Source organism: Dryas octopetala, chromosome 2 (assembly GCF_963921425.1).
Source record: "Dryas octopetala chromosome 2, drDryOcto1.1, whole genome shotgun sequence".
NCBI lineage: Eukaryota > Viridiplantae > Streptophyta > Magnoliopsida > Rosales > Rosaceae > Dryas > Dryas octopetala.
Window position 1 is genome coordinate 4,582,653 of NC_141367.1, and position 25,724 is coordinate 4,608,376.

Consider the following 25,724-nt stretch of genomic DNA (forward strand, 5'->3'; position numbering starts at 1 on the left):
CCACTTAAGTCTATAAATATGGGTTTATAGTCAAGTTGTCTGACTATGTGAAACTCTAGAGAAATCATTATACGTTTTTTCTATCAAAAGGTCATTCTTTAGCACTCTCATTCTCCAGAGAGTTCAATCCCTCCATCTCTTCCTAGCGTGGACTAATTATAGGTCATACATATTTGTGTGACTAGAATGTGTTGAGAGTAATGTGGAGCAATGTCCCACATCGGAAAACTAAGGCTTAGCATATGTGCTTATAAGTCTTGGGCCTCTCCACCCATTAGCCAATTGGTTTTGGGTTGGATGCTCTAATTCTTTCATGGTATCAGAGCATGGTTCTATGAACTGGGCTTTTTTACTTGATTTCTAGGTTTAGTTTTATTTACCTATCCTACTGGTTTTGGAAGAATTTTTTCCAGAAAAATTCTATTATTCTACCTAGTTGTTGATTGTTCCTTTCCGCTGCAAAACCTGCCACCGTCGTTGGCTCTCTGTTCACTGACGTCGCTCGCTGCATACATCTGCTGCCTGCCTCTGCTGCATCTGCCGCTCCAAGTCGATCTCCGGTCGTCGTTCCTCTGCCGCCGGCGACTCCGATCTCGCGTCCATCTCTCCGATCTCGCATCTACCCCACGCCAGCCTCTCGGTCCAGTTGGTCCTGCTGTGCGACGGTCTGAGTGAAGGTGGTGCGACTGGCCTGTGTGGGTGCCTTTTCTCGCCGAGCCCAGCCACGCTCCTAGAGCCCAGCCCGTCCGCCTACCTGTGCGCGCCAACCCCTCCAGAAACGCCGACCACTTCCCGAGCGTCGTCTGCTCACTAGTGCGCCGATCTCTCACTCGCTGTGACGCCGTTCGCAGTGACCTCCATTGCTTGCTGGTCTGGGTGCGCCGCTGTGACGCCGAGTCCTTGCTGATCTGTGCTCTTTCTTTCCTTCGTTGCCAGATTGAACCAAGGACTTATTGGACTTTGATTGTTACACAAAACCAACATAGCACAAGGGACCGGTACATCACTTTTTTTTTCCCTTTCCTTTGTTATTTCATATTTAACCTTAAAAAAAAAAAAAAAAAAAAAAAAAAAAAAAAAAAAAAAAAAAAAAGGAAGGAAATTTTTAGATACTCAAGATATGTCTTTCTTAATTACTTCCGATAAGACATATTTGGCAGCCTCTGACTCTAAGGTGGAGACGTCAGTTTCTAGTCAAAATTTTGTCTCTACTTCCGGCTTTGTCGCCACGTCAGGTACATCTAACTCTGTTTTGAGTACTTCTGCTTGTACTAGAATGACTTGGGTGTATCTTCTGAAACATAAAAGTGATGTGTGTGCTGTTTTTCGCCTTTTTCATCATATGGTCCTCACCCAGTTTGCCTGTCCTATTAAGGTTTTGCGCTCAGATAATGGCGGTGAGTTTGTTAATACAGAGATGACTCAGTATTTTGCTTCTGCGGGGATCTTTCATCAGACTTCTTGCGCTCATTCTCCACAACAGAATGGGGTTGCTGAACGCAAAAATCGACATTTATTGGAAGTCACTCGGTCCCTTCTTCTGGGGGGTCACGTGCCATCTTTGTTCTGGGGTGATGCCTTGAGTTCTGCCGTCTATTTGATTAATCGGACCCCATCTAGTGTCCTTGACTTTCGGCGACCTTTGGATGTTCTCTCGGATTTTGTCTCTCTACCAGGTATCCTTCATTTGGAACCCCGTGTTTTTGGGTGTGTTGTTTTTGTGCATTTACATTCTCATCAGCGATCCAAGCTCGCATCTAGGGCATTAGAGTGTGTATTTGTTGGTTATGGTCCATCCCAGAAGGGGTATCGGTGCTATCATCCTTCTACTCAGCGCTTCTATGTTTCTATGGATGTTACTTTTCATGAACATCAACTTTTTTATTCCCCACGTCCACTGGATTCTACCCTTCAGGGGGAGGTTTATAATGAAGTGCAGAATCGAGATGATCTGTTGTTCTTTGGTAGTAGTGGTGAGGAAGGATCAGAACAGACTACTGATCGTCTAGTGTCGGAGTCTAGTAGGGAGGAAGGATCAGAACAGACTACTGACCGTCCAGTGTCTGAATCTGAGGATGAGACTGAGACAGCAGAATTTACTGAGAATAATACTGAGAATGTGGTGGGACAAGAACCCACGGTTTTTGAGACTGAGGAATCACCACTCCATGATAGTACCGCCATCTCTCCTACTCCATTGCATCAATCTTCTTCGTCCATTGAGGTAACCAACAATACTCTTGATTCACTTTCTGGTTCAGATCTTGATTTTCATGCTTCTAAATTTACACTTCCTCCTCGGTCTAACCGAGGACAACCACCAGCTAAATATGAGCCAGATCCAAATGCCAAAGTTAGGTACTCAATTAATAATCATGTGTCGTCTGTTAGGCTTTCAAAGTCATATGAATCGTATGTTCTGCAATTATCTTCTGTTTCTATTCCTAGTAGATTGCAGGATGCTCTTACAGATTCTAGATGGACCAAAGCTATGGCTGAAGAAATGGCGGCATTACAGAAGAATTCAACCTGGGAATTGGTTTCTCTACCTAAGGGGAAGAAGACAGTGGGATGCAGATGGGTGTTTGCAGTCAAACACAAAGCTGATGGGTCAGTTGAAAGGTATAAGGCAAGGTTGGTAGCAAAGGGTTATACACAGTCCTATGGCATAGACTACTTGGAGACGTTTGCTCCAGTGGCCAAGTTGAACACAGTACGGGTTTTGTTATCTTTGGCTGCTAACAAAGATTGGCCACTGCTTCAGTTTGATGTAAAGAATGCCTTTCTCCATGGTGATTTGACTGAAGAAGTATACATGGATCCTCCTCCAGGAATACCAGAGTTTGAGAATACGAGATTAGTATGCAGACTAAGGAAGTCTTTGTATGGTCTTAAACAATCTCCGAGAGCCTGGTTTGGGAGATTCACCCGTGCAATGAAGAACTATGGTTATCGGCAGAGTAATTTTGATCATACTTTGTTCCTAAAGAAAAGGGGGAAGAAGATTACTGCTCTTATCATTTACGTTGATGATATGGTTCTGACCGGAGATGATTATGAGGAAATCTCTAATTTGCAGAGGTACTTGTCTCAAGAGTTTGAAATGAAGCAGCTGGGGGACTTGAAGTTCTTTCTTGGGATAGAAGTGGCTCGGTCTAAACATGGCATATTCCTATCTCAAAGGAAATATGTTTTAGACTTGTTATCTGAAACTGGTATGCTTGGGTGTAAGCCAGCTGTCACTCCTATGGAACAAAACCATAGACTTTTCGAGTGTTTGGGGGCCTTGCCTGCAGATAAGGGGCGATATCAGAGACTTGTTGGAAGATTGATATATTTGTCTCACACTAGACCTGACATTGCTTATGCGGTTAGTGTAGTGAGCCAGTTTATGCATGCCCCGTGTAAACCCCATATGGATGCTGTGGAGCGAATTTTGCAGTATTTGAAATCTGCACCTGGTAAGGGATTGTTATTTGCTAATCATGGTCATGTGAATGTTGAAGGGTTTTCTGATGCAGACTGGGGTGGTTCAGCAGATGATAGAAGGTCTACCTCAGGCTACTTTACCTTTGTAGGAGGAAATTTGGTGACTTGGAGAAGTAAGAAGCAATCAGTTGTATCTAGGTCGAGTGCAGAGGCTGAATATAGAGGTATAGCACTTGGAGTAGTCGAACTTTTGTGGTTGAGACATTTATTGACTGATTTAGGATGTCCACCTACCAAACCTATGGACTTGTTTTGTGATAACAAATCTGCTATTGATATAGCACATAATCCTGTTCAGCATGATAGAACAAAACACATTGAGATTGATCGACACTTCATCAAAGAGAAACTTGAAGCGAAGATTATTAACTTTCCATTTGTGAAGTCCGAAGATCAGCTTGCAGATGTGTTGACCAAGGCTATGGCAAATCGGGTGTTTTTGGACTCACTAGACAAGTTGGGCATGTGCGATATATATGCACCAACTTGAGGGGGAGTGTTGGTGTGAGTCAACACGTGTGATTATTGTGTAATTATTAGAATTAATTAGGTGATTTATTAATTCCTGTATTTTAGTTATAGGCCCATGTATATAAACCACATTTTGTGGTTTTATTCAATTAAGCAGAAATCATATTGTGCTCCCACGTCACCCAATACAATTTGTTCACGTGTAAGGCTCAAAATCTCGCCACACGTGCGGGGGCGTGTTGAGAGTAATGTGGAGCAATGTCCCACATCGGAAAACTAAGGCTTAGCATATGTGCTTATAAGTCTTGGGCCTCTCCACCCATTAGCCAATTGGTTTTGGGTTGGATGCTCTAATTCTATCAGAATGACCAACTGGCAGAGAGCTTGTGGATTCGTACCTTGGTAGGCTTTCAATCAACAGAACAAGGTATGAATTCTATTTTATAAATCATAGAAATTATTGCATCACATTTCAATCAAAAACATGATCGTATAAAATTTTATTTCTCACTACGTTTATATGATCAATTTCTAACATGAATGACTTGGGCCACTATTTTTATAAGAATGACTTTACCCGCACAAGACATCAACTTTTTTTTCCAACTAGATAAGTATTTACGATGTTGTTGTCGAACTCTAGCAAAGACTTCTATCTTTAAAAGACCTAAATATTTCTCGTGTGACTCTACAATGGGTACCTGCACGAAAAAAAAAAAAAAATCAACTCTTCTTAAATAGTAACAGTTATGCAGGGAGAAAATTGAAATTGTAGATCTTTATTAATCATCTGCCCAAAGGCCCTTTCATATTGATCAAACACTTGCAACAAAGCTTGAGTAGCACCCAAAGATAAAAACAGTAGGCTATCATCGACAAAAAACAAGATGAGATTCTGATGGCACGTTCCAATTTACAGCTACCTTATGTAGAGCGCTCGATACTTCAACCCTTATATTCAACCCTATTAAATTATAAATAAATCAATATGTTGGATGTATGACCTAAAATCCAATTTATTATTGGAAATTAGGAATTAAATAAATAAAAGGGTAAGCAGAAAACATTCTAACTAAAATTAAAATTGTGAGACCTTTACTCTTTTGCTCTTGTTTTCTAAAGATGTTTCTAATTAACGGATCACATATTGGACACATGTGATCCTATATCAGCACTTGCTATATCAACACCTTCAAGGTGAATGATTGGTCTCATATAATTTGTATAGATTGACACAATTATGGATAAGTGGGTTCTTAATTAGAGTTAAGTTCACTGAATACGACCGTACTTGAAGGAATTCTTGTATGGAAGTTTATAAATGTCAAACAAGAATCCCTAATTATAATGTCATAATTAATAAATAAAATGAAATATCCAACAACTCAATCCCACCTACATGGCCGGCCCACTATAGGATTTTTAGGAAATTTTGTTTTCCTACCTACACTATAAATAAGTGTTATTTATCCTTGGTAAGTGTAAGTGAGAGTATACCCACAATTCATGGAAAGAGAGAGAGAGAGAGAGAGAGAGAGAGAGAGAGAGAATACCAGTTTTAAAAGATGGGTTAACCAAAAGTGGATTTTTTTAGGATATGGGTAAAGTAGGTGAGTTTAATTATCATTAAGAGTCCAAAAGTGGACTTTATGGTTATGTTTGGTAGACTTCACTGGATTGGACTATCTTAAATAAGACCATTAACCTACATTTGAGCTTGTAATTTGGTATTAGGTAGCAAAACAGCCTAATAAACTCAGTTACAACCATACTGAGTTATCGGACCCCAATTTTTGATTAATTGATGACTCAGTGACTAATCAAATAAACATAAATCTGATCCTCAAATTGACACTCGAAACCAATACACAGATTTTGCATACAACACAAATCAAACACACACAAATATTAAGTGACAACTTAAGCACTCAAAGGATCCATCAGTATAGGCATCCTAATGCTATCAACAACTAGAGTGGTGTGTGAATGATTACCAAATTTCATTTCACATTCAAGAGTTTAAGTTGTTATGCTTAAGTGTGAAGTATGTGTTCTTGTGTTTATATTTTCATTTTAATAATAAGCAACACAAGAAAAACAAGCAAGGTAGAAGACACAAAATTGTTCACTCAGAAAAATCACTAAAAGGTTAAAAAACTGGGGGTCCTTTTCGGCTGACCGGGCAATCCATTATTAAGTGTTTCAATACAAGAAATCACACAAACAAGCTCAATTAGTTAAGTACTAACTCTAAGTGGCAGCTTCTTACCCTTGTGCTTCCTTGTGCAAACATCTTTAGCAAAGCAATCAGTTAATCATGTCATTGGTAGCTCCTCATTTGAGCTCTTCAATGAATGGCATCGACGACAACCAAGCGATGTGGATTCAATGATAATGCTATGAGATATATGCAATTATATGGATTCTATAAAAATCAGTTCCCTCAAGTTACAAAACTTAAAAAAGTCGATGGATAATTCAAAATCTAAAATCTATATGAGTGTTTGATGAAGATGAATAACTCATAAAAGCACACTCAGATTTTAGAAAAACAAACCCAGATTTTAGAAATCAATTTTTCATAAGAAATATAATTTTCCTCACTGGTATAACTAGTACACTCTCTCTTGAAAAACCCAAGGCGTAAAATGCAAAAATTAAATAGGTGAGAAAAGAGTGTGTGTCGTACCCATGTTTTTATCAAAACCATTCTCACCTAATTTAAACAGTTGGAAGATTCTTACTTAGTTTAACTAGAAGACAAAGCTAGCAAAATGAATATCCAAATATCATGTCATGAAATGATAAGGATGAGAATGATGATGTGACTGAAGAAAGAGATTGAGCATGAAGAATTTCAGCAAGGGAATATTTTCTGCTGTGTGCATGAATGACTGTAAGTGATGATGAATAATGTACATTATAATGTATTAAAACATATTTCTGAAGGCATATGCACCGTGCTAGCTAGCACTAGCCAGGATTGTGTTAAATAACACCCTTATCCTGCGTTTGGGGATACACGGGATAAGGTTTAAGTGGGCTATGCAACACCGGTTTTCTTAAAACACATCACTATCCCTTCTTACATAGCACTGTCGAAATGGACCGTGTTATGTAAGCCCTGACTATGCCTTCTTACTCAGCAAGAGGAAGCCATCAAGGATGCAGGATCAGACATTTATGACCCTCTCAAACAAAAAACTTTCATCACCAAAATCTTTTCTTCAACTCAGAAAGACCCAAAATAGAGGCAATATATTGACCAAGTTCCTCACCAAACAACAAACTTTCATCACCAAGTTCCTGCAGTTTTGATTTTGTTTGAGAGAGAGAATAAGGAGATGAAGGATGGCCACCATCGGGGACCAGATTGGATTGAATTGATCTACTGGGTTATTTGGGATTGATATACTGAATTGATGCCTTGAATTTTTTTCTGGGTTTGACAGATGAAGAAGGAGGAAGAGGGTGTGGGTATGGGTGTGGGTGTGGGTGTGGGTGTGGGGTAGGGGTGATTTACAAAAAAGATGCGGAAGAAGAAGAACCAGAAGAAGAAAAAAATGGAAAGGGCATGATCGATTTTAATGAATTGGGTATCTATCAATGCAATCGGCCCAGGGCCCATCCGTAATGGGCGTCTAGATGGTTCTATTGCACAATAAGAAGGAAGAGCAGAGATGAGTAGATAAACAGTGGTTCTTGGTGTTCAAGTGGGTAGCTGGGCTGGGTGAAGATGATTGGGAAAAGAAGAATAAAGGAGAAAAAAGGATGGGGTCCATTGACTGGAGATGTAGTTAGGCTTTAAATTGTTTATTAATTTAAAAATTAAAATAATTATAGCTTAGTCCGATCATGCACCAAACACAAAACAGTGTTATTTAGCTTATCCAGCTTCATAGTCCTACACAACGCCAAACACAGAATAACATTAGTCCAGCTTACTCCAGTCCAACACTATCCAGCATAATCTATAAGCATAGTCCAGTCCAACACAGTCCAGCGTGCCAAACGTAGCCGTAATGGACTGAGATTGATAACCATATGACAGACCCAAATTCCAACACACACAACCACATGGGCTCAGCACAAGCCATGATGAAAATAAAGTTTGAAGACATTTTAAAGACTCATAAACATACAAAAATGTGATGCATGAAATGCATTTTACCTTAGAGCATGATATCTTTGAACTTCAAACTTGATATCTTCAACCTATAAATAACCCTATGAAAATAGAATCTTAATTCTATTCTAGAGCTTGTTGAATGTGGCAAATGTACAATTATTACAATGATTTTGGCAAGGAAAAACCAATATACAAAATCCTAGAACTAACAGGGCTGGCGTCTAACTAACTTAAATGAGACTGAATTAAATAGGCCTACAGAAAACTCCTCATTCACTCACGCAATAAAGTGAAGTGTCTGAGGCCACCGCAAAATAAGAAAGTCCTTGTTTTGGACGAGTCAGTCCTAAAAAGAAGTACTCTTGCTGCTCCTCTTTTCTTTGATCTTCTTCGATGCCGCTCCCCTCCCACTCTCACTTACGTAGGTTAGTGTTCATCTCTCTCTTTTCATATCGTTGTTGTTCTCTCTTCCTCTCTCTCACTTACTCTATGTCTCTCTTGTTCTTGGTAATATATGTATTGGGTTCAATGTGTTGTTTTTTTGTTTGATTTTTATGTCTTAATTATGGGTTTGTTTGTTGTTGGCTTAATTTGATGAAAAATTTGTTTTGGATATGTGACTTTATTTTGGCTTGATAATAATTGGGTATTTTTCTAGGGTTTCTATTTTTTTTTTTTGTCTCTGAATCATACTAGTTTCATGGGGAGGGAGGGCTCATAATTCTGTATTGCTATGACTATTGGGCAAATTAGAGGGTTTGATATGAAGAAAAGGGTTTGAAAAGAGGTCAAGGGTGTGGAGAAGGGGTCTGACCAAATTCTTTGCTCTATTTTGATGCAAAGCTTTCCTTCTTGTTTTTTTTACTTTTCAAAAAAGCTTTTTTTTTTTTTTGTGTGTTTATGTTTGCAGGTGTTTCCTTACAACACAAATATGTTTAAGGGTGAACTCTGTTAATATTATTCTGGATGATGTATACACAAAGACTATGCAAGCTATTCTCTCTTACTTTATTTGATTGATCAGTCATGTTATATATATTATCAATGATGTGATTTGATCATAAAAGTTTGCAATTGTGAATGAATGAGCTTATGAATGTAGAATTTAAGTCAAATAATTTTAGTTTTATTATATTTTTTTTTATGAATTATTAGATATGGATTGAAGAAAGCTTTTGTTGATATTATTGTTAGAGCTGTAGCATTTAGAGACAATGTGTGCTTGTACGATCCTTGTGCTTATAATGTTCAAATTGAGGAGAAATCAGACTTATAGAAAGACATGACCTTAATAATTGTTCTTTTGTTAGACGTGAGACTCGGTTACTTTATCTAAACAGTATATTGGACAATAATGTAGTATGTGTGAGTGAACTAAGAATGGATTTAAGGACGTTTGGTTTATTATGTGAGTTGCTTTGCACTGATGAAAAGTTAAAGAATGATCGTTTGGTGACTGTGGAGGAGCAAGTGTATATATTCTTACATGTACTTACACATCATGTTAAGAATCGTACTCTTAGAAGTATATTTGTTCAATCGGGAGAGACCATTAGTAGGTACTTCAACTCCGTATTACAAGAAGTTTTAAGATTACAAGGTACCTTATTGAGAGCCAGAACCTGTGGGTGAGAACTACACAGATCATAGATGGAGATAGTTTAAGGTATGTTCATTATATATTGCAAATTTGTAGAAACTCTAATGAGTGTTTTTTCTTCATTTTGTATGGTCTATGGAATTTTTAAACTAAATGAAAGTTAACAATTTTTTATTAGAATTGTTTTGGAGCACTAGATGAAACTTACATTAAGGTCCGTGTGCCTAAAACTGACAAACCAAGATATCAAACTAAGAAAGGTGAAATTGCAACAAATGTATATAACATTGGTTGTTTGCTCATGCGACATGCAGTTTATATTTGTATTGTCGTGTTGGGAAGGATCTGCATCCGACTCTAGAGTTTTTTGTGATGCCATAACTAGGCTGAATGAGTTAAAAGTTCCAACTGGTAAGGTCCTTAGTCAGTGTCATTATATGTGCACTTTTGATTTTATATGTATATACATACACTAATAGGAATTGTCAAATTTTTGTCATTAGGTTATTATTACTTTGTGGATGGTGGTTACACAAATAGTGAGAGATTTCTTACACTATATAGAGATTTCTTACACAAACAGTGAGAGATTTGTTACTTTGTAGAATGTGATATAATTAGCAGATTCAGAGCATCCAATCAATGTACTACTTGGCCTTGCAATTGTACGTATAATAAATGAAGAGGAACTAGGAATAACTAGCCAACTCATGTGATATATGTTTGAGTACTAAAAATGTTTATTTTCTTATGTGATTGTGATTTGTATTTGAGACATCACCATTCAAACTTAACTATTTATTAATTTTCTTTAGTATTAAGCTTATTTGCAAATGTATATGGGCTGCTTCATTTAGGAATAGAAAGTGATTTATCATTATATACTATATGCTTTTCATTTTATATGCATGCATATGTCCTTCTTTTAGGAATGGACAGTACGTGGTGACATCAATCAAAACATTGAGCAAGAGAAGAAAAACACTAGGCGGTCATGATCCAAATTTGAGAAAGATGCATTGCTGATAGTGCTTGAAGATTTTGTGATTGCAGGCCATCGTTGTGAAACTAGTAATTTCAAATCTGGTAATTTGGTCCAAATGGAGAAGGTTTTGAACACTCGTTGTCCTAGTGCTAACCTAAAAGCAAGTTCGCACATTGAATCAAAGTTGAAGAAGTGGAAAAAACAGTACAGTATAATTTATGATCAACATGATGAACACAAGTGGATTTGTTTGAAATGATGTGAAAAAATGCATTGAAGTTGACAGTAATGAAGTGTGGGAGACTTATGTGCAGGTACTACTTGCCAATGAACATATTACTTTTCTTTCTTTGATATATGTGTCTTCAAATTTTAGTAATTATCATCTTTACATTCTTATAATTATTTTTCTTGTTTTGTTACATGTTGAACATAAACTAAGTGTTGTCTTATTTTATCTTAGCATCACAAGGATGCAGCTGAATAGAGGAACAAATCATTTCCAATGTTTGATAGACTTGCTAATATCTTTGGAAAGAACCGTGCTAATGGAAAAGGAGCTGAAGTCCCTAATGAGATGATGGAAGAGCAGAGCAATAATGAAGTTGATGCTAGTGAAAGTGATGCATCTCCCATGTCAATAAATAAGGAAGACAACCAATCTATGGTCATTCAAAACAAGAGGAAAAGAGCCTCGATCAAGTAATGAAGATAAGATTGTGACTGAACTGGAAAAATTGTTTAAAGTATATGGAAAAAGAATACAATTGGTGACTGATATGCTATCTTAAGGTAATGAAGATCGATATGATATTGCCAAAAAACTCAAGAACATGGATTTTATGCTCTGAATCAAATTGCAGCTTTAAAAATCATTTTAGATAAGCTACAAATTATATCTTTGTTGTAGTCACTTGATGCTAAAACCAAAAATGTTTTTGTCAATCAATTGTTTAGTGAAAATGTTTGAGGGACATGCCTTATAGTGCTGCATACCACATTTTGGAAACACCACAAGCGAATCTCTCACTTAATTTATTAGAACCACCGCAAGTGATGCATCACATTGCTAGGATTGCTTTTGTTTTGGGAATTGAAAAACATAATTGTGGTTGTTTTAGTGTTGGTTTATTGGGGTCCATTATTAGTATCATTTTGATTGTGGATGTTTATTAACATATGTCAATTGGTGGGCTTGTGGATGATTGTTAGTATTATTAGTTTGTAAACTTATAGGCAGTAATATGTGAACCTGAACTTATTATTTCAAGTCATGTGGACGACTATTACTTATATGCACAATATCTAACTTTTACAAATACAAGTATCACATTGGTTCACTTTTAAGGCCCGTTTGGTTCACGAAATTGATTTCCTGCAAAATCAATTCCTATACCTTTTTCGGGGGGAAGAGAATGTAAGATTCATATTCCCCCGTTTGGTAATATTGGGAAAGTAAACTAATAATTCATTTTTTATTTTCATTCCCTTGCTTAGTTCGTGAAGGAATAGGAGATAAAATTGGTCTAGTTTTTCAATTATACTCTTATTTATTAAACAAAAGAAATATTTTTTTAATTAATTTACTTGAAGAATCAAGCCAAACTTGAAAATTATTACTTGATATAGAACTAACGAGCAAAGAGCCATAAATGAAATGGACGACCCACTGCATTATAAACTTATGCAGCAATGGTTATCTCAATTATAAATTTATGCAGGAGCTTAAATAACCCAAAACACCTCTCTATCACATTCCTAGCCGATGAATGCTTCATGTTAAAAAAATTCTCCAGGCGTGGTAGGTTGATATCCATCTCTCCAATCATTTACTTGATATCGTTGCCCTCTATATGGGGCAAGAAATCCTTCTCCATTTGAATATCTAGCATCAACAAGGTAATAAGATCCTATTTAATGAATTTACCGTTAAAATTATTATTAGTGATGAAAATTTGATATGAATATTAAATATTAATAACTTAAGTAATTCTCTTACCACGAGGGACCCTTAACCCATGTCTCCTACTAATAGCATCACGAAGTACTCGAGAATTTGCTGCAGAACCTTCTCAACCCGATAATGCAAAGATGAATTGCATGTCTTGAGAGCATACTCCCAAGACGTTTGTAGCAATCTCATTCTTCTTAGTTCGATACCTAGGCTTGTCAGCTTCTGACACATGTACTTTAATATATGTCTCATCTAACGCTCCAAGACAATTCTACATGATTAAAAAAATTAAATTAAATATTTGTTTTTTTATTTTTCTTATAAGAATAATAATTCTAGCTAACATATTCATGATATGTACCTTAAACCATTTCCACCTCTTATCAGTTGAGTGTTTAGGCACTTGTTCTGGTGCTTTTAACAACTCTCCTTGTAGACATAAGACTGCCTCTAACACTGCATTAAAATGTCCACTAATTGTTTCCCCAGAACAGAAAAATTTATTTTGTATGACTCTATTATTTTCATGATGAGCAAGTATATTAAAAAACATAGCTACCATTTCATCCACAGAAACATGTCTTGTATCTTGTAGCCTACCAGTGGCACGTAGCATAGAACATAGTATGGTAAATGTCCTCATATCCATGTGGAGCTCATGTTGAGTGCTTAATTTCCGTAATTTTATGATAATAACTCACTAACCTAGAGTGCAAGAACCCGATACTTTTGTGTCTTTTTGTTTGTTTTTAGTGTTTTGTAGGTTATATGATGTGAAGAATGAAAATGAAGCATAATGGGCCAATTTGAAGCTAAAATGGAAAAAATAATCTTAAGGGAATCTTTTATGAGAATCTAAAATCTTGGAAGAATCTTGGATGAAATCTTTAAGAGAATCTTTTTTGTCAAGGTTGTCAAAGGTCAAAATCAATGGTCAACCATGCCACATCATCATATGACATGGACCTCATATAGAGCCCTAGCCCAAAGAAGGAGCCCATTTATTTGTCTTAGTTTGCAAGGAATTTTCCATGTGCAAGGAAGATCTTGGAAGATTTAGTCAAAGATATCAATTAAGAAATCTAGGAGAATTAAGGAAAGGAAACCTTTAAAAATAGAGCATCAATTTCGACAGCAATTATGTATCTCTCCATATTGAACTAAATGACATGCCATATATCGTTGAAAATGTATGGATGTTAGCTTCGTAGAAAATTCTACGGATCTCGATTCTGAGTTGTCTAGCTCAAGATATGGCCGTTTTAGTATAGGTAACGCAGTAATTTCGCGAACAGAAAATCAAGTTACACCCAAAATAGCCCAAATCAGCCCAAGGCCCATCCTTTGCGGCAAAACCCTAGCCTTGTGGGACAAGGAAAGTTTCCACCTCCTTACTACTATATAAGACCCTCATTCTCTCACAATTCATAATCTTGTCACACCTTACACATCTTTATGTTTTGAAAAGTTTAGAAGGAGAGAAGAAAGAGAAGTGCGAAACCTAAGCCTTGTAGCAGCCACCTTTTGGGTTTTTCTTGCTTTCTTTTCCTTATTTTCTTAGTTTTAGTTTGTTATTAACAATATGGATGTTTATTCGTTTAATGATAATTCGAATTTTCATAATTATGATTTAGCTTTGCCATGCTAGGGCAAGGTTGAACCCCTAATTATGTCATCTTTATTTTCATGGATCTTTTGAGTTATTAATTTGATGAACATGTTGATGAATTCTTAATCTCTGTTCTAATTAATTCTATGTTTTTTGTATGTTTTCTATAATTGATCACCCTAGGTTGTATGCATCTAGCTATAGTTGAGAAATTGTGTAGGATACCTAAGAACATAATTTTTGTTTGCAACAAGTGAATGAATCTTTTATAAGTGAAGTTCTTGGGATTAAGTTTTATAAAGTTATAAGGTAAACACCATACTCTTATATTTTATATGTTTGTCAATTCTCACAAAGTTTAATGAATCTTTGCTTGTTAACTTAAAAGATAACCAAGATTAAGTTGCATGTTTTAAGATAACTGGCTAGTAGCCCTACCCTGGTATTAGTTTAATACCTTAGGAGAATTAAATCTCAAGTGTCGTAGCTCGGACTTATGTGTGACAAACTTCATCAACAGTTTTGAGAATTATATGCTTGGATTCATGGTTATTTAGGTGATTCGTTAGTGGTGGATTCTAAGTCGCGTCTTAGTTGGTGTGTGTGCGTGAGTGTGTGTGTGTGTGTTTGTGGTGTGCGTGTGTTTCTACCTTTCAAAACCCCCTATTCGTATGTGTGTTTGTGTGTGTGTGTGTGTTTGGTGATTTTATTTGGTAAGTTGAATTGGTTTGATGACATTTAACCATATCCCGTGGAATTGACCTCGTACTTATACGCTATGCTCATGAGCAATTCGTATATTTGCGAGCTACAACTTTGTACTCATTTCTAAATTCAAAGTAAAACAAATTGTACAAAAAGAAGCAACAGCTCATCTATGCATCTTATATCACTTGTATATATCATGCGATACAAATTTCCTATTCTTTGAAAATCATTATTATTATTATGTCTTGATTTTAACATGCACTTTCAATTATGCATTAACGCAATGATATACATTATAACATAGAATAAAACAATGACATTAAATAAACACATAATACTATCCAACATTAGAAGAAGCCTTTTCCTCTTCGAATATTTTACACCCCGTACTTGTATACCAAAAGCCTTTTTAACACAGCTTAATCAAAGTTGTGAAGTTTAATAGATATAAATGTTTTGGCATTCATAAAGTGACTAATGATACTCCAAAATAACAAACAAGAGCAAAGACAAGAGTTACCTAAGAAAAAAGAGCTAAGATATATACAAAATACATACAATCATCAATGACAGAATCTAAGCACTAACATATATAGCAACATTGACAAAAACAAAGTAAAAAAAAAAAATCAGAAAATCAGATTTAGAAAGAAACGGTGAACAAACATCATGTTGGGTGATCAATAATATATATATATATATATAACACCTAATCAAGGCTGTTGTGAGGATGAATCAAGTGAAATTCTCCCATGTAGTTGAAGCTCTGCCTTGCTCTGATGCTTAGAATATGAAACGTTGAGTTTTGGTGTGAAGAAGAAAATACGTTGGAGGAATAAAAGAACGTGAAAGGGTTTTTGGATAAAGATAGCATTTTCAAAAATTATCAAGGTTAGTTTTGTCAACAAAAATAGCATTAAATGTTTTCCCAAGAGGGAAGAAACCAAAACCCAAGTTCCAGCAAGGGTTTCATTTCCCCCTCAATAAGACATTAGATTCCCTAGCTTGAGCAAGGAATTGATTTCCCTTCCCTGTACTTACCAAACATGGGAATGAAATTGATTTTTCCATTCTTAGGTTTTCAAAACTTGAACCAAACGGGCCCTAATAGTTTTTATTTGTTAAAGTTTGATTTTGAAATCAATATTCATACTAAAAATCTAATAAATATTTTATATTTTATTATTCCAAAAATAAAATTTTTATATTTTAGTCTGATACAACATTAAACATAGGTCATCACTATTTTGATAATTCATTTTCTTAGTCTGATGCAGCACCAAATGTAGAACAATACTTAGTGCAGCTTAGGCCAGTCTGAGAGAATCCAGGACAATCTCAGAAAATAGTGAAGTTCTTATCAGTGAGGCGTTCCAAACGACCCCTATAAAATTATATGTTTGTTTTTGCTTAATTTTTGGAAAATCCAGCAAGATAATTTCATAAAACGTCGAGAAAAATTGTTTGGCTAAAATACTAAGGCCCGGTTTGGTATTGTTTTTTAAGGGTTAAAAGCACTTGTTTTCAAAGTTTCAGTTACACATCTCGTTTGGTAAAAGAGGGAAATTAGCTTTTTATAAAAAATCACTGCCAATAACAGTAATTTGGAGAAGCTACTGAGAGGCTACTTTTCATTTCCGCTTTTACCTAAAGCGGGTGGGAACCGGCGGATGTTTAATGAATTTTTCCAAAACACCTAAAATATCCTTAATCATTTTTACAATTTATAGCACATGTCCCTTCTAATTCTTAGGCGTTCCCTTCTCTTCCACACGTCTTTTTTCTCTGAATTTCACTGGTTCACTCTTATACTTATCTTCACTCTTTCCTTCCTTAATTTCTCTTGTGGTTTGATTGAACCACCCTCTAAGAGCCGCAAGGGCTCATGAAAGTCCAATCTATGGTTCATTTCTTATCCTTTTTCATTATTCCCCTTTCAGCTCCCACTCCTACTACACACTTGGATTCTTTTCTGGGTTGGGTGGATGGCCTTCAACTCTTTAATTATAGGGTTTAATATGTTTCTCATTATTGTTCAATTCAATTTTCACAAACATCAGAGAAAATCGTCTCCCTTCTCTAATAGGTAATTCGTTAATTTTTTATTTTCAACTATTCTTGATTTTTATGCTTTTCAGTCTTAGAAGGAAAATGTCGGAATTTGTTATCTATATGTATTTTACTGCCTCCTTTTTGGTGGGGAATCGTTCAGTTGGTGATAAAATGTGGAAAATTTTGATATGTGTTTGTATGAATGTGTAGTTGAAATAAGGTATTCCTTTTTTGTTTTTTTCCTTGAATTTGATTGCCTTTTGGTTTTGGGGACAAACTGTTGTTCAAGTTTGATGTGGAAAAATACATAATTGATTATTGTGATATATTCATCCTATGGTTATTGGTCCATTAATCTTTTGGGTTTTTCAATCCTTTATGGATTTAAGGAATTGTTATGGGTTTTACAATTATTCATCAAAATTATTGTTGGGCTTCTACTTAGCTTAGTTGTTTCTTTATTTGGTTGTTCCAGGCTGAGATTTTTTCTCATGGCAATGAGAACTATGCTAGAGTGTTTGCTTTTCATTTTTTTCTAATATAGTCTTGTTATTAGTTTTCATCAAGAAGTGTGGTAAGAAATTATACAATCTCTAGATCCATAGCATTATGTTGAATTCGCTATATGTGGATTTTGAGGTTTGAATCTTTTTTCTAGGGGTGGGCATTTATTACCGAAATACCGAAACCGAACCCGTACCATACCGTACCATACCGACGTTATACCGAAAAACAATACCGATTATATACCGTACCGATACCGTACCGTACCGAGTCTAAATCGGTATGGTATAGGTATGAAACTTTCAATACCGAAAAATACCGTACCGTACCGATATATTTATAATTTAATTATTTAATATTTTTTTAATTAAATGTTGCCAAATTAGTGGCTATTTGGGGCAAGTCTATAGACTATAATATAGGAGTGGGCACAGCGAATTTCCTATTCCAGTATAATCCCTAAATCCCCAATCCCCACTCGGGCCACTCCCTAGCGAGTCAGCGACATCCCTGTTAGTATAATCCCTAATTTCCTAAATTCATGTTCTCCTCTGACATCCATGTTGTAATAAGCCATAAGGTTTAACTATTTTGGCTTTGAGGACTGTCAGGTTAGGTTTTGTTTTATCTTTTGGTTGGGAAAAAGTATTTCTTTTTGGTTGTTAAATATTGTTTTTTGACCAAAAAAAAAAAAGTTTAAAATGTTGGTATATACCGAAACCATACCGAACCATACCGAATTCATAGAACACTGGTATGGTATGGTACCAATTTTAAAAATGTCCATACCGTACCGATACCGTACCGAATAAAAATTTCGGTATGGTATCGGTATGGAGCTCATACCGTACCATACCGTACCGTGCCCACCCCTACTTTTTTCAACTCAAGCTAATTCATGTTACTTGTAAATTTAACATATGTCATATCTTATACCTTCCCACAAAAGTAAGTAATATGGCTTGTTAAATCACTATTTTTGCACTAGCTATCTATTGCTAACCAGTCTGCTGAGACCATTTTGTATTCTTCCCTTTCATTTATTACTGTTATATATGAGCTATAACTCTTGTTTTACTACTTTACTGGCATAGCTGAAAAATGACATTGCACAATATGGTCAAACATGTTGTTGTCCTACATTAGTTGAGAGTGTTAGGTAGTTAGTGCATAAATTGATAAACTGGTTAGTGGTAACATGAAGAGGTAGACTAGAAGACTTGAATGTCCAACCTTAGCTAGTGCATTTGTGGTTGCATTTGCCCTTCTACTGATGTGTTTGAGCTCAAAATGATCCATATGCAAAATTAACCATCTAATATTTCGAAGAATCTTACAAAGTTGCAATGACCTTTGAACATGCTTAGTGGTATTATCAACCATCAACTTCAAGTCTTCCTCCATCTGAATATTATTATAACCTGATCGAACTGCCCACTCTAGACCATCTTTGGAAGGCTAACATTCATCAATTGATACCAGAAAAATGCCTGAATTTCTTGTTTCAACAATTATAAGGTTTCCGTGTGGATGTAATTTTTATTGGAAGGAAGCCTAGCATGCAAACCAAGCTATAAGAGTTGGTAATTGTGCATTTGCAGACATACTTGATTTTTGTAATTAATATTAAGAAAACTTTGTCAGTGTCTGTGTTTTGTAGTCTTGGTAGAATATTTCATTGTTATCATCTCATTGCTACATAAATGTTAACAACTGTAAGATTACAAGGTTGAGCAATGGGTTCATGATTGTAGGTTTAATTTTTTAAGGCTCCTGATAAGATATAATTTAACAATTTATTTAGCTTAAGGTGAAGATTGAAGTTCAAGAAGTGAATTTATTGAAAAAGAGAAATGTGAATTTCGAAGTAGACTTTTGATAATTTGTGGTAAAATATATACAAAAAAAAAAACTTATTTCTTGATATTTTCTCAATGGCTAATTGAATTTAAAGTAATTGATTATAAAGTCCAATTTTGGACTGCCTTTTAGACCCACCTATTTAATTGAATTTCTCAGCCGGTCCACTTTATTTTCTTCCGGCCCACTTTTAATTTTTCATCCATTCTCCGTCTCTCTCTTACTTCCTCTCTAATTTCTCTCTCCTCACTCACGCCCAGCCACCCCTCCTCCTCGATCTGTATTGTCGCACGTGGGCTCGGAGGTTGAGTGATGGTGCTCGGACGGCGTTGTGACGCCGATGTCGGAGTAGCCAGGTTCAGTGGCTTCCCTGCCACCGTCAAGCTACTGTTTTGAGTCTGATTGGCGAGGCTGGTGTTGATGGGTTGAGGGTTGGAATGGGATCTGGGTCCATTTGTACCACTCAGGAGGTCTGCGCCGTCACCATTGAAGCTTCTTGAGGTAAGTTAGAGTTTTTGCTTCTGTTTGATATTTGACAATTAACTCTAACTAGCTTATTTGAGTTTGAGGTTGAGGTTGAGCTTCTAATATTGAATTGTTACGTGGTGTGGTCGGAGTAATTTTTGGTTTTTGGGTTAATAATTTTTTGATTTTCGTGATGGGTTTCTGGAATTGGATCCATTTGTTTGCCAAACAGAAAGCTAGTGCCTTTCTTAGATGGTACTTGCTAATTGTAATTTCAATTCTCCAAGTTGCCAATTGGGTTGTTTTTAAAAACTGTAATTTGATAAAGCTGACTGTTGTCCATTAAATTGCTGTTTATAGTAATTATGGGTTCTTCTCTGAATTTAGTAGTGGAAATTTGAGTTGCTAGGGGAAATGTTGAGAGAGTATATAAATGCTTGAAATTATAGTCTACGAGAAGAATAATCTAACCCAAAAGGAAAGAGTTCGAGAATATTCATACTTTAATGAGGATACCCCATAAGCTAGAAGACGGTTAAGTTTGGTGATGACAAAATTCATGGATTCAATACTTTAATTAAAGGTGCAGTTGAAATTACTACTCTATTAGTAGTGTAGAAGCAATGGATGTATTCTGTGAGTAGCTAAAATATATGGGGGATAGGGGGTAAAAGAAAAAAGATTTGAGCTCGCATGGAATTTGAAATTTGGTGGAAATTTAATTATGTGGTTCATATTTGCATATATTTGACAAAGTAAAAGTGGATTCATCACGAAAGTTTCTAAAAGATCAAATGAACAAATGTTTTCCACTCCTTTTAGTTTTATCTTTTTTAAAAATGTTTCCTATAAGTGCTACTTGCCTTACTGTCATGCTTAAGAGAATATGACAGTTTCACTTCTATTCAGCCTCTAATACCTTCCTTATCAAATCAGGAATGAAAGAACCAATTAAGGACTATGGATGAGTTAATTTATTATAGTGTTCATTTTCCAAGTGATGGATTGATTGCTTTTGTTTTGGTAATATGTTTCAGGCGACTGCTGTTTACAAGGTTGCATCTATTGCTTCACAAAGTGGTGGGCCTATCATTGCTGATAGTGGAATTTCCAATTCAGGACACATCGTCAAGGCTTTGGTCCTCGGAGCTTCTACTGTCATGATGGGAAGCTTCTTAGTTGGTTATGGATCTGAGGACCCCAGTGATCTGTTTGGTTACACAGGTTTATTTGTGGGTCTAATAGGTGGATGTGGATTTGATTAATCAATTTGTTTTGTAACAATATATAAGTGAGACTATGATAATATGTAAGTAAGTGAGATTATAATTGTTACTAACAAGTAGTAATGTGTAAGTGAGGCTATAAGTATTATTGTTTGTCAGTAACAATATGTAAGTTGGATTATGATTGTTACTAACAAGCAGTAGCAATATGTAAGTGAGGCTATGATTGTTACTGACAAATAATAACAATATGTAAGTGAGGCTATGATTGTTACTACATGTCAGTAACAATATGTAAGTGAGGCTATAGTTGTTACTGCTTATCAATGTAAGTCTAAACATAAACTTTCGTTGCTGATTGTTACTGCTACATAGTAGCAATAAGTGATTGTTACTATGAGACAGTAGCAATAGGTGATTGTTATTATGAAATAGTAACAATTATATTTAAACACAAAAAATTATGGATGCCTCATCTTGAAATTTTGTGTTTTTTGTTAATTATTATTTAATATATTTATAGAATGAAAAATACATAAATTATGATTTTTTTTTTGTTTATGTACCAATTGGCACTGAAATGAAAAAAAAAAAAAGCATTTTTTTAAAAAAATACTGTAGTGCACTACAGTAACAACGTCTATAGCGCCGTTATTGTAGCAAGAGGGGTTTTTTAAAGTAGGCCGCTACAGTAGTTACTGTAGCAGTTGACCCAGATGAACAGTAAATATTAAAAAATGGACTTTAAAAAAAAAACTCTTGAATTTAAGGTAAATATTTAGGAAAAAAAATGCTTAAAAGCTATTAAAGGTTTTTTTTTTTTTTTACCAAACAAGTGAGTAAAATTACTTTTAGCATTAATGTCTATTTTAGTCATTATATATAACTACAACACTTTCACACTAAAATTTACCAAACACTGTTTTTTATATTTACAGCAGTTTTGAAAAAACAGTTTACTAAACACGCAGTTGCTTTATTTCGCAACTAATTATTTTCACAGCACAATTAAAAGTGATTATTCTCACAACAATACTAAATTAGGCCTAAATAATTTGTTATTATTATTATTAAAAATTAAATAATAATAAAAATCTCCGAAACCGGTTTGGCTTGGCTCTGCTGTGGCACCCAACACCGAATCATTCCCCAAAGTTTAAAAGTCTCGTCAATCTCCAAACCTTAACCCTAACTATTGGCCCGAAACCAAAAAACTGAACCAAGAAGAAAAAAAAAAAAAAATCAAAAATCAAAATAAAAAATCAAATCCTAACCCTAAGTCCCTAACTCATCGCCCAAACCGCTGCGCTCTCTCCCCCCCCTCTGGGCCTCTGATTCGCAATTCTCAATTGCGTGTGATATACTTGCATTCCAATTCGAAAACCCAAAAGCGAACGCGTTATTGAGATCGACAACGATCACCGAGAAGAGGTAGGCACCCCCCAAAATCATATTTAGGTTTTCGAATTGGCGTCGTGTTTGTGCTTTTAAGTCTTTCAATCGTGTTTGCTTTTCCTTTCCTTTTTGTTTCAATTGTTGTTGGGATTGAATTGCTCGTGGGATTCTCTGATTTGGGTTTGGAATGTTTTGGTTGGAGAAATCGAAATTTGGGTTAGTTGATTATTTGGGGGTCAGATTTTGTTGTAGATTTGTCCCGTTTAATTCTTGATTTGTTCAAGACTGCCATAGATTTGATGGGTTTGATTCGGTTGCTACGCTCAATCGTTTTATGTTCTTGAATTGTCCCCCCCTTTTCTGAGTTCTTGAATTGTGCCCTTTTTTTGTCTAAGTTCTGGAATTGCTCCCCTTTATTTTTTGTGTCTAAGTTCTTAGATTGTGCCCCTTTTTTTGGTCCAAGTTCTTGAATTGTGGCCCCTTTTTTCGTCTGAGTTCTTGAATTGTGCCCAAGATAATGTGGATTTGGTCAGAGTTATGCCTAAGAAAATATGGGTTTGGTCAGAATTGTGACTAAGAAATTGTGGGTTTGGTTAAAATTGCGCCTAAATGTTCAAGGGATTGTATAACTCGACCTTAGAATTTTATAATTCTCATGATGAAATTTGGATGGTATACAATGGAGGAGATGGTTTGGTTTGGCTTGGTATCAAAATGCTGCTTTTTTAGAAGAAATTGTTAGCATCATCCTGCAATATATTATTTTGTGTTGTACTGAAGAGATAAATATTTTAAATGCTGCAGGAATTATATATTTCCCTTTCTTTCCAATTTCAAGGAGATGTCTCCAGCATCGTCCAGATCTAAATCAAAGGACAAGAAGGCTGGCAAAGAAACCCAGACACCTTCTTTAAAGCCTTCAACGGGGCCTGCTAATGCAGGTAGTGGGATCCCTGCTAGTGCATACAATCCACTTTTAGGAACATTCCATTCCCTAGAATTATCACCAACATCCTCTGCATCGCCTCTTCACAGTAATAGCCGTTTCCGCAACATAGATGAAACAGATGACCATTCTGGGGGCTCGATTGCTGCTGGAGTTGAGTATGATTCTGTTTCCAATAATGGTAGCTGGTCTGGTGAGTCTGAAGACCATAAAGACAAGACATCTAATCCTCCTGCCCGGCAGGAAACTGTAGTACCGGGAGCTGACAATGACAAGCGAGAGAAAATCCGTCAGAAGAATGAGAGGAAGCATCAGCGACAGAAAGAGCGGAGAGCTCAGGAGTTGCATGAAAGATGTAGTGGTTATCTCATGTCAAGAAAGCTCGAGGCACTTGCTCAACAGCTTGTGGCAATGGGATTTTCTCAAGAGCGGGCAACAATGGCTCTCATACTGAATGAAGGTAGAGTAGAAGAATCAGTAGCATGGCTTTTTGAAGGTGGTGAAGATGCAGATAAGCTAAGGGATCAAAACTTTGGTGGGGGTAATTTGAAAATTGACATATCAGAAGAGCTTGTTCAGATTGCTGATATGGAGACAAGGTTCAAGTGCTCAAAACAGGAGGTTGAAAGAGCTATTGTGGCCTGTGAGGGTGATCTTCAGAAGACTGCAGAAAGCTTAGGAGCCTCAAAGCAAGACCCACCTTCCGTTTCACCTAAGCCAGAAGAAAATGGTGATCCTCCTACTGGTAGTAATGGCAAGCTTCCAGTTTCTGTTAGTCAGAACTTGAGGCCACAAATAAAATCTAATCCTCCTCCTACAATACAACAAAGAAAGGATGACAAGGACTTTAACTACACAAAACAAGCAGCTGCAGTTGGTGGGTCCTTAGAATCTGCGGGCAAAACTATGCAGCCTTTGAAGAGAGTACAGCCAAAGTTGGAGTGGTCAAAACCCCAACCGACACCAGTTCCAGCTGAGAGAAGGTGGGCAAATGCAGGATCGAATCCTTCAGTTTCCTATTCTCTGGCATCACCTTTGCAGGCATCATCTCCACCAGTTAAGACAGAAACCCGTTATGTAGCAGTTGGTGGTGAGTTGAAGAACCTTCAGCCTGGAACAGTGAGGGAACCAGTTATTATGATGCAGCGTCCTCAATCTGTCAATACAAAGCAGGTTCCTGCTGCTAGTATGAGCTCATCGCCTCCCGGAACCGCTACCAGTTGGTATCCTTCTACTAGTGTCGAAATTATGAGGTCCAGTGGATTTTTGCCTCACATTCCTAGCAATAGAAGCCTCAGCCCTAGCAATTTGAGTTCAAATCAGATGTACCACCAGTTTCAGTATCAACAACAGCAACAACAGCAACAGCATCAACATCAGCAACATCAGCAACATCAGCATCAACATCAACAGCTTGTTTCTGGAGGCAGCCCAGGGGATTCCCCTGGAACCAGCCGAGGGAATAATATATGGAGTAGAGCAGGTGCTTCTCCAACACTTGCTGCCGCTTCCTCCCTTGGACTCTTCTCTGGGTTGGGCTCAGCTGGCTCATCAGGGGCATCTTCTCCGGTTGACTGGAATGCTGGTGGCGGCTCATTTCGGCACCTAGATTACACCAACATAGACTGGAGTTTGGATAGAGGTCTATCTTCTACAAGGCCCAACGGGTTGTGGACAGGGCTACCATCTGTTATGAAGAGCAATACAAACTTTTATGATCCAAAAACTTGTTTGGGTGCTCAGCCTGCAATGAGACCGGCTTCCTCTAACATGAATGGTGTTTCCCTTGTGGGACTACAGGATGGAGCTGCTAATGTTGAAGCCTCGGCTGCTGGTTCCCGGGAATGGACATCTCCATTCGAAGGAGAGGATCTTTTTAGCTTACCCAGACAGTTTGTTTCTTCTTCCCTGTAGGGGAGAGGAAAGTATTTCAATGAATAAAAAAAAAAAAAAAAAAAGACCAAAATTGTGCGTGGATTTGATGTTGGTGTTGATGCTACAGTGTTGATTGTTGGTGGATAACCTTTTAGTAGAAAAGCATCCAAGAGTCCTTTGCTTGATCCTTTCTTCATTTTAATAGTTTTATGCATTTTGGGAGAGAGTCTGAGAGAGACCCATTGATCTCAGTTTGAGAGTAGGATTCTAATTCAATAGCTTTTGGATTAAGGAGAATGCACAGGCCCAGGAGTCAGGACAACAACAGTGACATGCAGCAAATGCATAAATACAACAATAAACAAGTCTGAAAAAAGTCTTGTTTGTCCTATCCATACTTTTGTGAGGATCATGCATCATTGAGGATCATGCATCATTCTCATTTCGCACTTTTTT

The 25,724-nt window shown here is 36.5% G+C and overlaps 2 protein-coding genes and 3 pseudogenes across 2 annotated transcripts; 4 read left to right on the top strand and 1 right to left on the bottom strand.

The window, feature by feature from the left end:
* Positions 1-1,120: 1,120 nt before the first annotated feature.
* LOC147292612 (uncharacterized) lies at positions 1,121-7,594 on the top strand. The gene is made up of 4 exons (XM_086230894.1): positions 1,121-2,358; positions 2,452-2,566; positions 3,233-3,560; positions 7,413-7,594. The coding sequence occupies exons 1-4, from the start codon at positions 1,121-1,123 to the stop codon at positions 7,592-7,594; spliced, it is 1,863 nt and encodes a 620-aa protein (XP_086087020.1).
* A 1,646-nt stretch (positions 7,595-9,240) lies between these two features.
* On the top strand, positions 9,241-10,275 carry LOC147292613 (uncharacterized; annotated as a pseudogene).
* A 56-nt stretch (positions 10,276-10,331) lies between these two features.
* LOC147292614 (uncharacterized) lies at positions 10,332-11,644 on the top strand (annotated as a pseudogene).
* Positions 11,645-12,503: 859 nt separating this feature from the next.
* Positions 12,504-13,277, bottom strand: LOC147292615 (uncharacterized; annotated as a pseudogene).
* An 8,986-nt stretch (positions 13,278-22,263) lies between these two features.
* On the top strand, positions 22,264-25,453 carry LOC147292616 (Ubiquitin-associated/translation elongation factor EF1B protein). The gene is made up of 2 exons (XM_086234555.1): positions 22,264-22,483; positions 23,252-25,453. Exon 2 carries the CDS (start codon positions 23,289-23,291, stop codon positions 25,305-25,307), a length of 2,019 nt encoding a protein of 672 aa, XP_086090681.1. The 5' UTR covers positions 22,264-22,483; positions 23,252-23,288; the 3' UTR covers positions 25,308-25,453.
* Positions 25,454-25,724: the final 271 nt, after the last annotated feature.

Bases quoted from the DNA above. Each gene is read 5' to 3' on its own strand.
- LOC147292612 (XM_086230894.1), top strand. From the start codon at position 1,121: ATGTCTTTCTTAATTACTTCCGATAAGACATATTTGGCAGCCTCTGAC. The intron at 2,359-2,451 runs GTACTCAATTAA...TATTCCTAGTAG, and splicing joins GATCCAAATGCCAAAGTTAG to ATTGCAGGATGCTCTTACAG. The intron at 3,561-7,412 runs GCTACTTTACCT...TGGGTTTGACAG, and splicing joins TGATAGAAGGTCTACCTCAG to ATGAAGAAGGAGGAAGAGGG.
- LOC147292616 (XM_086234555.1), top strand. From the start codon at position 23,289: ATGTCTCCAGCATCGTCCAGATCTAAATCAAAGGACAAGAAGGCTGGC.